The sequence below is a fragment of the Taudactylus pleione genome, unplaced genomic scaffold (genome assembly GCF_031769625.1).
Source record: "Taudactylus pleione unplaced genomic scaffold, aTauple2 ptg000671l, whole genome shotgun sequence".
Classification (NCBI taxonomy): Eukaryota; Metazoa; Chordata; class Amphibia; order Anura; family Myobatrachidae; genus Taudactylus; species Taudactylus pleione.
The window spans coordinates 3,025,901-3,041,339 of NW_028285073.1; the positions used below are offsets into that span (position 1 = coordinate 3,025,901).

Here is a 15,439-nt window from a genome sequence, read left to right on the forward strand (position 1 = left end):
TAACCTTCTTAAATACAATAAAACTTAACTTCTAAAATAAAGACATAGATAACAGCGTTGGTGTTTAAAATTATTGTCAAATTTATTTTTGACAAGTCATTCAATTTTAGGCTATAAGTTAATAATAATAATGGTGACGGCACAAAATGAACGCATAGGACAATAACAACCAAACAGCTCAAACAGACACACACACACACACAAGCCAAGCATTGGTGATGAACTCTCCTTTACCTTCAGCCACCCGTCCAAGTGGTATAGCCATTTCCCGTCCAGGACAATTGGCTGTTGCCTTACTCCACTTCAAGGAGAGCGCACCCAATAATAAACATAAACTAACTCCAAGAGCCATTCTTTTCCGCCAAGCGAGTCCTGAGCCAATGCGCCGCCACCATAACTCAACCCTGTAACCATAAACACCTCAACCAGCAGCTAAAATGCCTTCCAGAAACAGAAGCCAAACCCGCAGGACTAAGCTGTACGCCATCTCCACGATACAAATGAGCATCCTGGAATTGCATCCCCACATGTTCTACTACACCACCACCATTCTCCACATGTACTTCACCTCTGCAATATTGATGTTCCTCCCAGCCATATCCAACCATGCACTAGAACCAGCATTCCTCCAAATACTCCTATGCACAATGAAGGACTACACCAACTTGCAGGGAGGCAGGGCTTCTGTCCTCAAATGGAAGTCCCTAATGACAACAGAGAGCAAAAACCAGGGCAGTGCGCTGACCTAACCATTCCAACACAGATGCACCACTTTATAACATGGAAAGAAAAACACAAACAAAGCAGTTGAACCACAGACACACCACCCCGACTAGACATGGAAACGTAAGAAAGAGTGGGGAAGGGGGAGGGGAACAATGTAGCTAACCAGACTTAAGGCAAAAAACATACAAAACCCACAGAGTAAACTAACAATCATGCCATATCATATAATTCAGAAGCCAACCGGGCCCCCGGGGGAAAATAAAAATTCCTCTTAGACTCCCACTGTAGGTCGCCGAGTGGTTAGGCCTCTGGTGAGCTACGTTGGAACAAAAACAGCTAAACCCAGATGAATATAGTGTCAAAATGCAGCAGAACGCCACCGACCAAGGGATTGGACATCCCAGTTAGATAAGCCAGCAGAAGCTGCCTATGTAGCAACTCCTATTCTACATGAGTGAGTACCAAACTCACCCGGTTCGAGCCCTAAAGATGCCAAGCAATGCTTCAAAACAGGACAACATTGGTATTTCATAACTAGGGGTCCTTCCTTGTGCATCAACCATTCCCAATTTTGATCGCCACGCATCTGCTTAAAAGCGCACGCCAGCGCCACTGGACATACTGCAGGAATGGGATATGGTTGAAGTGAAAGCCAGCGCCATCTACCAGCCTGGTCCGTACTGGAGCACCCTATAAGGCAGGGGTCTTCAAACTTGGCCCTCCAGCTGCTGTGGAACTACACATCCCAGCATGCACTGCCACCTTTTTGATATAACAGCATGCTAAAACTATGTGCAGTGCATGCTGGGATGTGTAGTTCCACAGCATCTGGAGGGCCAAGTTTGAAGACCCCTGCTATAAGGCATAGCATCGCGTCTGGGCGTACAATTACGTCCATGCTAATGAGTGGTGGATCAGCCCTTTTAGAGGGGGCAACTAATTCACAGACCCAAAACGCTCCATGAAGCGCCATGGCAAAACCTAATTTAAACAGCAAGCATACAAAAAGCTTAAAAAACAAACTGAATGGACCACAGCCACCTAGTAAAGCAACATGGAAATATCAATGGGACGCCTGCAGTCAACCACTGTACTGGTCGACCATAACCAACCCCTCCAGGCCCCTGAAATTATGAAGGACCTGGAGGGGTTGCGCCCGTCATATAATGCAGAGAAAATTGACACACCTGCTGAAATACGCTGTACCAGAGCGAGCGAGTGCCCTTGCGAATACAGGTCCAAAATAAAAACCAACATGACTTGCTGCAAGCTCTTACCTGCCTGAGCCATTGAAACCCGGAAATGCTCCCATTACAGCCAACCTATCTAATAACAGTGTAAAGTCCCAGGGCAATGGCCCTCAAGCTAATTCCTCCATGCCGGCCTGATGAACTGCCAAACATAAGGAGAACATGGGTCACTGGACAGATTGGCTCAAGGGAACTGAAGCCAGTTGAACCGTGACAGTGCATCCGCAATTCCATTTTGAACACCAGGCACATGTCTGGCAACAAAATGGACAGTAAGCAGCAGGCAATGCAGCACAAGTCTTGCTAGCAGACAAACAACCGGAAGAGAGGATGAACTCTGGCGGTTAATCGCATGCACTACACCCAAGTTGTTGCAACATAAATTGATACTAGCGGTACTCAAGCGGTCCCCCCCGAGTTCCAACACAACTACAGTGGGGAACAGCTCAAGGAACAGCATGCTCTTGGTAAACCCTTCTGCTGCCCACCTCAACGGCCAAGGTGCAGCGCACCCCTAACCGATTGAGGTAGGCTCCAAAGCCAGTCGCGCCAGCAGCATCAGTAAAAAGTGGCAGCTGAGTGTTACTGCAGGGTGGGATAGGCCAGATACTCATTCCATTGGGAAAAGAACACATTCCAAACTCGCAAGTCGCGCTTAATCTCAGCCGACAAACTTACAAAATAATCGGGTAGAGGACGCCTGCAATAGACCCTTACAATCTCCAGCAGAAGATCCTTCCCATGGGAAAGTGGAAAAAAAACCAAGCATAGACTGCACCTGATGCAGGGTGAGCTTACCCAAGCCTAATGCAACCACATTCGACCTGTGCAACTCATATAATTTGTCCTGGAGAAGACGACGCAACCTGACAAGGTATCGATCTTGGTACACAGGAAGGAGAGATGCATCAGAGGCCCTTCCATTTTCTCGCACGCAACGGAGACCCCGAAAAAGAAAATAACGACTGCATTGAAAGTAAATTACTGCAGTGAGGGAATCAGCTGGACCAATGCACATGAAAGGGGCGCACGATATGGAACAGCACATAGGCACGCATTTGTCCATGTATAAACCATCCTGCAAGCGAAAAAAACATGAATTTAACTGACGGAGTGGGGAGCCGGCTGAGTCACCTCTAGCCAAACCTCCACATCCCTGCAGACAAAATCATTGATTGGGGATCCCGACTGCTTATTCTGGAATTCCTCGTCATATGTCCTACAGGATGAGTTACTCACAGAACGAAAACATAGAATGCATCAAATGAAGGCACCCAATGACATTCAAGTGCTTCTAAGGGCGGCATGCCAGATAGCACACCACAAATATAAAGAAACCCGCCTGCCAATTATGGTATGAGTAATATGCCTCCTCCCCCATAACCCCACGTCACTTAGCCACCCTGAAATCCTTTGTAGATTTTGCCAGAAGGGGAAAAAACATTAACATATTCGCCCATGTGAACTCTGTCATGAATCCTCCAATGCAGCTTTCAAAGAACCGCCTTATTATCACAGTGTACCACTCCATCCCTAGACACCCCCGGGGGAACCGAACTGTCCTCACTAGATGAGTAGGCGAAATGGACTCACCTGGAGGACAGGAGCCAGAATCATCAACCGACACATTACTGGTTGCATTCGGCTCGCCTGCCATGACTGTCAAAGGGGGACCCGCAGGAACAGCAGCAACACCGGAAAACATAGGGGCTGCAAAATATACAATGGTGTAGTTGTAGCAGAAACAGAAGAAGGCAGGGGAATGGTAGCCTGAATACCCAGCACAGTGTGGAGCTGGACAGTTAACGGGCCAAGCTGCACCAAAACCTGAGAGGGCAGCAATGATGACGACTGCGCCAGACACACCTGGAGAGACCACAGCCATTGATAACAAAAGGGATCAAAACAACGGCCAGAGATGCCAGCAAATGTAACACAGGTAATGCCTCACCAGAATCTGGGGAACCTGCTACTAAAGTGGGGCAAAAGGGGGGCGATGCAGGTGTAACCACAGAGGCAACATTGGATAGCCACCTAGGGAGCAACCAAGCTCGCTGCAGACATGACAGCTGAGCTCTATGCAGGAGGCATAGGCCAACTGCTGATGCAGGCGCAGACGGACCAACCCCCTGGACCGACGCTGCCTGGACAGAGGAGTCCTAACCCTGCCACTCAGCCACACACCCACACCCGCTCCAGTTAGAAGGGTCAACTATAGTCGCAGAGGCCCCATTACCCATGACAACAGGCACCAATACTGCCTGAAAGGTTTGAGTGACAGCTACTGGCTGGGAATCAACAGGCACCAATACTGCCTAAATGGTTTTGAGTGACAGCTAAGGGCTGGGAAGCTATAGAACCCCCCTCTGATCTCTGACACAGATGACGAAGCCAGGGCACTGTGGAGGGAAACCCAACACGATGGGGGCATGCGGCAGCAGCCTTCCCTTCAGCAAGATGGTGGCTGCGAAGTGCGGCAAAGCCACGCCCCCCGCAGGCCTGAATCGCGGGCACGCTACTGACCGCGACCAGAGACATAAGCAAACTGATCAGTGGTGGCAGTCGCTGCTGCCTGCCGCTGATTGACTTGGAAGGAGGCAGAGCCAGCGGCAACAGGCACAGCCACGGCTCCGCCCAACTACCATACCACAGCCGAAGCATGCCGACCGCACTGGGTACTGGGCTGGGAGGTAAGAGTGGCTGATAGCACCACCCTCCTCCCACATCCTCAGCTGTGGCCCTGCCCAATTGAGGATGCAAGGCCTCCACCCCTGACACATGATGCTTTGAGGTACGGCCGCCGCTGATGGGGACAACAGGAGAGCCTTCAGCCGCAGTGCTCTCCATTAGCAGGTCTCTTCCCAAATGGGGAACAGGATGTGCGAGGGGCGGGACACGGTATGATACAGGGAATAGAGCAGGGAAAATCGAGGAATAAGACAGAAATGGAGAGGTGTGAAATAGTGACAGCAAAATGAATGAGAAGATATACAGGAAAGAACAGCAAGAGAGAAAGAGAAGGAGATTAAAAGCACTAAGAATTATATTAAGGAGATATTACAGCTGTACTTCTCTGTCCTGGACAAAAAGTGGAACAAAGAGGCAGATCACACTACTTCTCCCCTCTATATACACCTTAACCACTCCCACCAAACCAGTCATTGGCTGCCTATCAAAACTAAACTTAAAGGGGCAATAACCAACACCTTATTAAAATGGCAACACTCAAACACTCGTGGTTTAATGTCCCTCATGCTTAATTGTCAGCCTTCGGGCTAACTTCTCACATTATTCCATGCAGTGATTCTTGTTACAAACAAGTCCATTTGCAACTGGTCCATCCCTCCATCTCTCATTGTACTGATTCCTGATCTCAGCACAGGAAATCAATACCCAATTTTAAGCACTGGAAAGGAGAGGATATAAAAAAACAAGACACTGTTCATTTCTATGGTGTGATTGATTCAGGCGCACAGATGCTGTTAGCTTCATTCCGTCACAGTGGCATTTGTGATTGTATCCAAAGTACATGAGAGGCGCTCATTGAAGATGTACTGATACAGCGATAAAGGACCGTCTCTTGAATTCTTTGTTTCTTTAAAGCTGCCTCTAGCTAGACCTTGCAAAACAATAGACTGCCTGCCAATATTACAGAGCCATACATGGCATCAAGAGGCCATGGATTCACAAAAAATAACAGGACAGGACTGGACATTATAATACAAATAATGAAAGATAAATAAATGAAACCACCTGCTGATGAATATTTCTGTGAAAGCTTATTTTATGTATGTATTGATTATATATATATATATTTATATATATTTATATATATATATATATATATATATATATTATTGATACCTCTAAATTTCTATAACCAAATGACGCTATGTAGCGCTACAAGCTGCATAAGAAATAATTGCTTTCCAATCCAATTGTGGCTCCACAGCACAAAAAGTTATATTGTTCAATGAAAAGTATAACGCGCTGTGATCTAGACAATTAGCGCAAAAAGCAAGTAAATACAACGGTACAAGCCGATATATAAGCGTGCGCACTGGTTCCAGTATACAGTCGTCTATCCAGAAGCCTGTGGTCATCCAAGAAAAATGGCTGTATACTATAATTAGTACTCAGGTTATATACCTTACAGAGCAAAGAAACTAGTTGACAGATTTCTATTGGGTCTTGCTCCTGGACATTCTGGTACGATGCAGATCATTGGACAGTTCATACAGCGTCACTGGGGGTCCCAGTTCCTCAGACATTGCTAGTCAAAAGACACTACATACAGATATACATTCTAACCACTAATTTCCTATAATTCATAACTTGCAGACGCATGATTCGATCTCCTTGCCGATAGAACCAGAGATCTTCAAATAAACAGTGATTTAGAATGGTAGCAAACATGACATGTCTACTAGCTTATGTACCTTAAATATCATATACATGACATTTCACAACATAAGTATTTGCTAATAAAACCTCTAATATTAACCTTAATGCTCGGGAACCTTGTTATAAGTGATTGCATGTGTGAGTCTGAGAATATTGTGTAAATTCGCTAGTATGCGTTGTGCGTCTATGTGTTTTGTGCTTATCTGCTTTGATGTACAGCGTAACTATGCGTTGTGCGCCTTGTATGTTTTAAATGTATTATCTAATGTGTGTATAGGTTTTGACTGGACTTTCAACATTATGCGGTAGCAAAACAGATGCACGACGCTAATAATCAAATATAGCATCGTACACAATGGTATCGTACCGAGGACGCAAAATGGTGTTGTCAGAGTTGACGCAAAATGGCGTCGCCAGATTTTAATTTACACGATTTGGTCTCAGCCAATCATCGGGCTTCGACAAAATATATATATATATATATATATATATACAGAGAATTGCGGTCTGGCACTCCTTCTTGTTAGAAACAGCTGGCTCCAGTGCCCTCAGTGACTGATGAAATGAAAAATAAGGCAAAAAAGGCTGCGGCACTCAGAGTCTAGTTATAAAGCAAATATATTGAATGGTGTCACATAATCAGAAAACCAACGTTTCGGAGCACTGAGCTCCTTTGACAAAGGTGCTTTTATTAGGAGGGATCCATTTCTCCCGCCTCCTCCTTCAAACTAACACCAAGAGCCACAAATTAAAGGTTTATACCCTTTATACTGGTACCATATTAAGGGGGTCATTCAGACCCGCTCGCGAGCGTAGGACGCTCGCAAGCGGGTCGATGTTACCCCAGTGCGCATGCGCACGACGGAGGGAGCTCCGTCGTGTGCATGCGCGAGACCCGGACAGCGACAGCCAAGCTGTGCTCTGGGTCTCGCACCAAAGGGGGCGTGCTGTCGATGGTGACTGATGGTGCCGGGGGTGTGGCTGCTAGACGGAGGCGTTCCCATGGGAACGCCTACCGTCTGGGTCCGGCCCCACTGACATCACTAGTGATGTCAGTGGGAGTGATTTTGGCTCTGATAGAGCCAAAATCACTCCAGGGCTTGCGGTCACCGAGACTCTACCGCAGGGTCTCGTCACAAGCCCGATGGTCGCGATGGTCTTGACCATCGCGACCATCTTTTTGGCCGCTCGCATATGCTGTGGGTGGTCAAACACAGCTATGCGAGCGGCCAGGAGGCCGCTCCATTTTTAGGTAGGAGGGCACTGGTCAGAGCGTCCGGCTCTGAATCAGGCCCTAAGAGTCTGCCATTTAATTATTTCAAATACAGTTTTGTGCATCTATAAAATATTAATAAATTAATGTAAACCTTAAATTGTCATGTTTCTCTCTATCCCTGATTGTGATCAATTAGATAATGCCATAAGTAATTTGCATGACTATGTCCTGATCTGCCCATGTCACGCTTTTCCCTAACTGGCCATTGCCCTTTTGACAATTTACTCCATAATCTTCCTGCATCAGTTTAACAGGGGCCTCATTTTGATGCTCGGATTGAATTCATGTTGCCCTAACCCCTCCCTCTTCAATCTTGAATATAAATGGTCATGTACAGTAGCAGTATAGAACGTCTCTTTGCAGCTGTTAACATTCTAATGTTCTCTTTGGCTAAAACTGGTTCTGGTCACACCCACTTCATCTTCTGGATGCCCGACCGTATGTGTCCAGTTTTGATGAATGAATACCACAGGTACTGTGACACCAATGAACATGCTAGTCTTTCTTCTGTCAATGGCAGGACATTTATAAACAATAGAGATACAGTAATAAATGACCAATCATACATAGAATTCAGAAAGCAAATGTTTTTATGTTTTTGAATATTGTTGCTATCTTTATATAGAATGTACAAGATAAATGATAACTAAAATCTGATTGGTTGCTATGGGAAACTTCTTCACTTGTCCTCTTTAGAAGGTTTGATACATCTCTCCCTGAGTGATAATTTGTGTGTGACAATGGTGCAAGATACAAAAAATGTTGACTTTTAACTTCCATGATGTCCCTCTGATATCCTGAATGTAGGCAGGGAGTGATTGTGTATAATGTGATGTTTGAACTGTATTTCTCCTTGTTTCCAGGACTGATTATCCATGAGGGACCTTCGGTTTATCGGATATTTAAACGATGGCAGGCAGTGAATCAACAGTGGAAAGTTCTGAACTACGACAAGACTAAAGATTTGGAGGATCAGAAATTAGGAAGCAGCCAGCGGACAAACCAGCGTAATTCGTCCCAGACTAATAACTCGTCCACCACTGCTGAAGCTGCCAATAACGCCACCCCTGGTGACAATGGTAATCATAGCCATGGCCATGCAGGGGCTTTTTCGGACCACCACTGTGCTTACACCTTCTTTCACATCCTTAGCCATCTTAGACCACACGAACAAAGGAGTCAAACTAGCACAAACAGAGAGTTTGTAATGAGAGTGACCACTGTCTGAGGTGACCAGAAGGCCTTATTCTGGGAGACGTGTGCCTTTTTGTTTTAAAATGAGACCTCGGCTGGACCTTCTCACAGGTGGAGAGCTTTCACAAGGTCCTGGAAGCTGATGTGGTGCTAGTCCAGCCCTGTCCATGGCTAATCCTAAAGTGCAATATTGACTGTATACCGAGTAAAGACACAAGCATGATTATTGCACCCATCTAAGCTGGTGGCTCTTGCAGGCAGCAGGGAGAGTAAACTGACCTCTTGCAATGTCCACCATGTCTCTTTTTCTGTTTATAGGCTGAGATTTACACTGTTACAAGTCTGTGCTCAGTTTTGGCCAGAAGTGCCAACAAGCACAATGGTGAATCGGTTAAATGTTTTGCTAAAAAGAAACTCTGGGCTCCGGCTTCTACTGTGGAGAATCCGTTTATTTTAATTTAACTAATCCCCCTGAGGTTTTTAAAGCACATCAAGGTTATTTACGCTCATTGACTCACCCTGTCCCTAAATCTGTCAGGGCTGCCGAGAGAAAAGCTGGCGGAGGCATAAGGAACGCGCACAATCCTCTATTACCACTCTTATTCATCAGGAAAGCATTTGATGCTCGTGGCTGAATTTCTACTCTCAGATTCTTTAGCCTGATTGACCCCAGGCGATAATTATTCACCCAGTCTCCGTTAGTGTGACAAATTACTGCTGAAGTCTAGCACAGTCAATTTCCCCACACTTTGATGAAAGCACAGGATACAAAAAATTGTCTTAACAATGTCAGGGAATTGGTGATTGTATCCACTTCTCCTGATGCTGTATTCAGGCAGCTGGGGAAAAGCACAACTATAATTGCAATAAAACAAGTATATTAATATCAAAATGGTAATATAACTAAATTTACTCAACTTATAATAACAAGATCTGCAAAGTAATGTAAAGAGAAGCGGCTGCACACATTCTGATTTTTTTTTACTGTAAATTAAACCTGTATTACCATCACTGCAGCACTAGGGATAATCAGAAGTTAATTGTTGTATTATAGGGCCTGATCCAGAGATGGACAATGTTTATGCAGTTGAACGATTATCGGTGGTCTGCGCAGGCAGCTGAGTCACATTGTCCATGCGTCAAATTTCATTACCAATGTCGCTCACAGTGAGGATTTGTTTGCAAAGTGATTGACAGGCAGAGACTGTTTGTGAGTAGCAACGGGGTGTGGCAACTCAAACGCAGGAGTGTCACGACTGTTGTGGGGCGTGTCTCTGCAAACTCGTACTCAGTAAAAATGGTTCCGACAGCCATTATATGTGATCATAAATTTACTCAGAAGCAGGGCCGGCTCCAGGGGTTGGAGCACCCTGTGCCGGCTCTCTACATGGCGCCCCAACATTGCGCGCATGGCCAAAAATGGGACGTGGCCTAATTATCATAGGCCATGCCCCCTACATGACGTTAATTGGAGGCGGCCCCGCATGGCATGCCTTCAAATAATGTCAGGCTGGGGGGAGCCTCACTAGCTGGGCTTCCCCCAGCCCTCTCCCATCACTGAATGGATGCCACGCGGATGCGCACAGCATCCATTCAGACTCCGGGGTCTGGCACCACCGAACTTCTGCGGCTGTGGGGGTCCCCAGCCTCCTGATTTGACCACCCGTGGGCCACTTCGGACCACGGGTGGAACAGCGGAACAGTACTGTCCCACTGAAATCGGGATGTTGGGGAGGGGTGCACCCTCTATGGGTGGTGCCCCTATTCGGCCACACTGGTCGAACACCCCTAGAGCTGGCCCTGCTCAGAAGTCCGATATAATAGGCTGATCTGCGACCGATGCTGAGTCTTTGAATGCAGATGCTTGAACTTGCAGCTGCAACATTTGCATATTTTCTCACAGCAGCTACTTACAAATTTGCAACAGCCACATTAGCGTTCATCTCTGAATCTAGCCCATAATTAAATTCTATAAGAGAGGGGAGGGGGAAACTCCACCTGAAACAAAATTGTAGGTATCATTCTCTAAGTTAGTGGTTCTCAAGCTTGGTCTTCAGGACCCCACACAGTTCCCGTTTTCCAGGTTACCAGCAGGAGCACAGGTGTATTCATTACTCATACCGCTTTTATACCTAAATTCCGGGTCTGACCCGGAGGTTGGAACAGGATTCCAAACTGGATCAGCTCCGGAATTTAGCCAACGCAGACCCAGGATATTCCTGAATCGGTGCCGTTCACACTGGAGCTGGGTCTGCAGTGACCCAGCTCTTCCGGTGTGGAAGTGGATGCTTGGAGATGACGTTATCTCCAAGCACCACTGAAGCCGGACAATCGGCCGGCATGCGGCGTGCTCCAGGTCATCGTGATCCGGTTTACACTGCAGGGTTTCACGGGTCATTCCCATGTTAAACCCTGCAAGTTAATACCCCTTTTACACCGGAGCTAAAACCCGGGTTTTTGAAGGGTTAACCCGGGCAGCTCCCTGGTGGAAAAAGGGGAGAGAGTTGGATCACCGGGTCGAGAGACCCGGCAATCCAACCCAGGTAATTAGCAGGGTTTAACACGGGCGTAGTCCGTGAAACCCTGCTGTGAGAACAGCGCACTCCGGGTCACGATGACCTGGAGTGCGCTGCGAGCCGGCCGATTGGTCCGGCTTCAGTGGCGCTTGGAGATGATGTCATCTCCAAGCGACCACTTTCACTCCGCAAAATCCGGGTCTATGCAGACCCGACTGCGGTGTGAGCGGCGCTGACTCGGAAATATCCCGAGTCGGCGCCGGCAAAATTCCGGGTCTGATCCGGAACTTTGTTCCAACTCCGGGTCACTCGACCTGGGAATCCAACCATGTCCACTTTTACACCAAGGAGCTACCCGGATTAACCCTGCAATAACCCGGGTTTTAGCTCTGGTGTAAAAGGGGTATAACTGACACATTTTAAAAGATCCACAGGTGGAGATTATTATTTCACTTGTAATTCTGTGAGGAGACATAGAAAACATGCACTGGTTGGGGTCCTGAGGACCGAGTTTGATTGCCTGTGCTCTAAGTCACAGGTTCTCCAACTCGGTCCTCAGGACCCCAAACAGTGCATATTTTCCAGGTCTCCTCAAAGAATCACATGTGACATATTTAGCTTCACCTGTGAATTTTTTAAAATGTTTCCATGAGTAATGATTACACCTGTGTTCCTGCTGGGTGACCTGGAAAATGTGAACTGTGTGGGGTCCTGACGACCGAGTTTGAGAACCACTGCTCTAAGTTATAATCAGAATGAAGGATTAGGTGAATAGGTCTAGCCCTTCATTAAGACCCATGGGGCTCACTCATTAAATCTATGGATCAAATAAACCTCATGAGTGCAGAGCTTTATCATTGAGCGCTGAGTCACTTGGGTCTTAATGAAAGACTACAATTCAGTTAGCTTTTCACCTAAATCTCCAGTCTGCTTTTAATAAATAGAGCAATCTAGTTCCTTATGGTGCAGTGGTCCCCTGACACGGTAGAACCTCTTTCAGACTGCAAGGGTCGAATGGTGCATACACACGGTCAGACTTTTCTTCAGATCTGAACGATAATGATTGAAAAAATCATTCAGTCGTTCATATCTGAAGGAAAACCTGACATATCTGAAATATCTGTCAGATCTGTCAGATGAACGATTTGAACGATGCACGTTCCCAATGGTCAGATAACGTTATCTGACATCTGATGTGTTTGCAGTAGGGATGTGCAGGCTCGGTTCTACTCGGTTCCGTTCGTTTTTTTTTCCCGAATCTTATTGGGTTTCAGCTGTCACGAGTTTTGGATAGCCAATAAGATTCGGTAAAAAAAAACGAACGGAACCGAGTAGAACCGAGCCTGCACATCCCTAGTTTGCAGTCAGACTTGGACGATTCCAGTCATTTTAATGCAGTCAAAAATCGTTCAATCGTTCATATCTGAAGGAAAACCTGACATATCTAACATATCTGTCAGATCTGTCAGATGAACGAATTGAACGATGCACGTTCCCGATGGTCAGATAACGATATCTGACATCTGATGTGTTTGCAGTCAGACTTGGACGATTCCATTAATTTTAATGCAGTCAAAAATCGTTCAATCGTTCATATCTGAAGGAAAATCTGACATATCTGACATATCTATCAGATCTGTCAGATGAACGATGCACGTTCCCAATGGTCAGATAATGATATCTGACATCTGATGTGTTTGCAGTCAGACTTGGACGATTCCATTCATTTTAATGCAGTCAAAAATCGTTCAATCGTTCATATCTGAAGGAAAACCTGACATATCTAACATATCTGTCAGATCTGTCAGATGAATGATTTGAACGATGCGCGTTCCCGATGGTCAGATAACGATATCTGACATCTGATGTGTTTGCAGTCAGACTTGGACGATTCCATTAATTTTAATGCAGTCAAAAATCGTTCAATCGTTCATATCTGAAGGAAAATCTGACATATCTGACATATCTGTCAGATCTGTCAGATGAACGATTTGAACGATGCGCGTTCCCGATGGTCAGATAACGATATCTGACATCTGATGTGTTTGCAGTCAGACTTGGACGATTCCATTCATTTTAATGCAGTCAAAAAATCGTTCAATCGTTTAAATCGTTCATATCGTCAAATCTTTGGTAAAATCGTTCAAATCGTTCAATCGTTCATCTGACAGATCTGACAAATCTGACAAATCTGACCGTGTGTATGCTCCATAACAGAGCTGTTTCCTTCTCTGGTATTTCTGCATGTTTAGACAGACAGAGGTTTTTTTGTGCAACTCATCTTATTATGTGAGATATATATTTTATATATTCTTCACACACGTGATGTTTTAAAATCCAATAATACATAACTTCAATGGAGCCAAATATTATAAACGTACTCTAAAGGTGTAACATTATTTAGCACAGTGGGTGTTGATGTTTTAACGCAGCACTTTTAAAAGTATTAGTATATTACTACTGTGATTCCTGTTGTATCTGTTATGATACCTGCAAAACTCCTGTGCTAATATTATAATATTGATATTGGTAATACATTGCAGTACTTTTGGTATTGTCACTAAAGTAATTCACTATACAAGTGGTTCTCAAACTCGGTCCTCAGGACCCCACACAGTTCATGTTTTGCAGGTCACCCAGCAGGTGCACAGGTGTATTCATTACTCACTGACACATTTTAAAAGATCCACAGGTGGTGCTAATTATTTCACTTGTGAGGAGACCTGGAAAACATGCACTGTTTGGGGTCCTGAGGACCAAGTTTGAGAACCTGTGCACTATACCATAGGTTCCCAAATGTGGCCCTCAAGGTACCCCAACAGTTCAGGTTTTAGAGATATCCATGTTTGAGCACAGGTGGTTTAATAAAATTAATTGAGGTACTAATTAAGTCACCTGTGATCAAGCATGGATATACTTAAAACCTGGTCTGTTAGGATGCCTTGATCATTGAGTTTAGGAACCTCTGCTCTGTAGTATCATTTCAGTAACACTGCAGCACTGGAAAATATTCAAAATTCAAAATCTTCCTGCGCTGCTTGCACCAGTATAACTATGAGGTCATTCCAGAACCTGCGCCAGTGTTGCAGCATTACCTGCATGGACAGTGGTGCTTTTTCTGCTCCTGTAAAAACATAGTTCAGAGACTCCTGAAGGGAGTAATCAATCAATCAATCCAACCAACAGGTTAGAATCTTTCTCCCATTACAACAATTTGTAATATGTATGGATAGAAAAACAAAACCCACGTTGTATACAATTATATTCAGTTCCTTTCACAAGAACATGGTGTGCTTTTAATGTCACACGAAAATCTGTGACAAAGATGCATTATATCTGTTACTTTTCCTGATGTGTGTTAATGGAAGCTGTACTTCATAAAAAAAGTTTTATTTTTCCATAAACAAATACAAAGTGGACAGTTAATGAATAAATACAAGCTGGAGTGAGCACTTTCTGGAGTGAATACCTACTTAAGTGTGTTACTGTGCTAGTTTGAGTTGCTGCTAGAGTGAGTATTGTAGCAAGCTTGGCCTTGAGTAATGGTGGCCATACACGGTGAGATTCAAAAGTTGGTAAGATGAGTTGTACGATTTCCCTTGAAATGATTCCCTTAAGATCCTGGACGATTTGCTTTGAAAATACAACGATTTCACATAAGATTGGAAATCATACACGATAGGTTGAGGTCTCTCTGCAAAACCATCTGATCTGCGATCCAACTAGACGACGGCAGTGACGCGCATCAAGGTCACAGAAAACTCAAAATACAACTATTTTCATAAGATTGGTCTGTCCAACCTGTAAAAACTGCCCAAATCGTGTGATCAATTGTCCCGTGTATGGCCAGCATAAGTATCCTCTAGAGCAGAGGTTCCCAAACTTGGTCCTCAAGGCACTCTAAAGCTGGCCAGACACTAAACCAACTTTCATCCAACCATCCAACTAGTTGATTGGTTGGAATGAAAATCTGGTAACGTATGGGAGTAAATGATGATCAGCAATTTGCTCATAAATGCCAGAAAACAGATGAAATTGGTTGTCAGACAAGTTTGATAAATATTTGATCTAAA

General features: G+C 45.0%; 1 protein-coding gene across 2 annotated transcripts in view; it reads left to right on the forward strand.

Annotated features, from left to right (window-relative positions):
- MARCHF4 (membrane associated ring-CH-type finger 4) overlaps nucleotides 1-15,439 on the forward strand; it is a 274,704-nt gene that overhangs the window by 223,094 nt on the left and 36,171 nt on the right. The window contains exon 4 of one of the 2 annotated variants that reach the window (XM_088455740.1): nucleotides 8,520-8,735. In XM_088455740.1, coding sequence (XP_088311866.1) covers nucleotides 8,520-8,735 — 216 coding nt within the window. Of the gene's footprint in view, nucleotides 1-8,519; nucleotides 11,140-15,439 lie in introns of those variants that run through there. The other variant, XM_088455739.1, reaches the window with a different exon arrangement.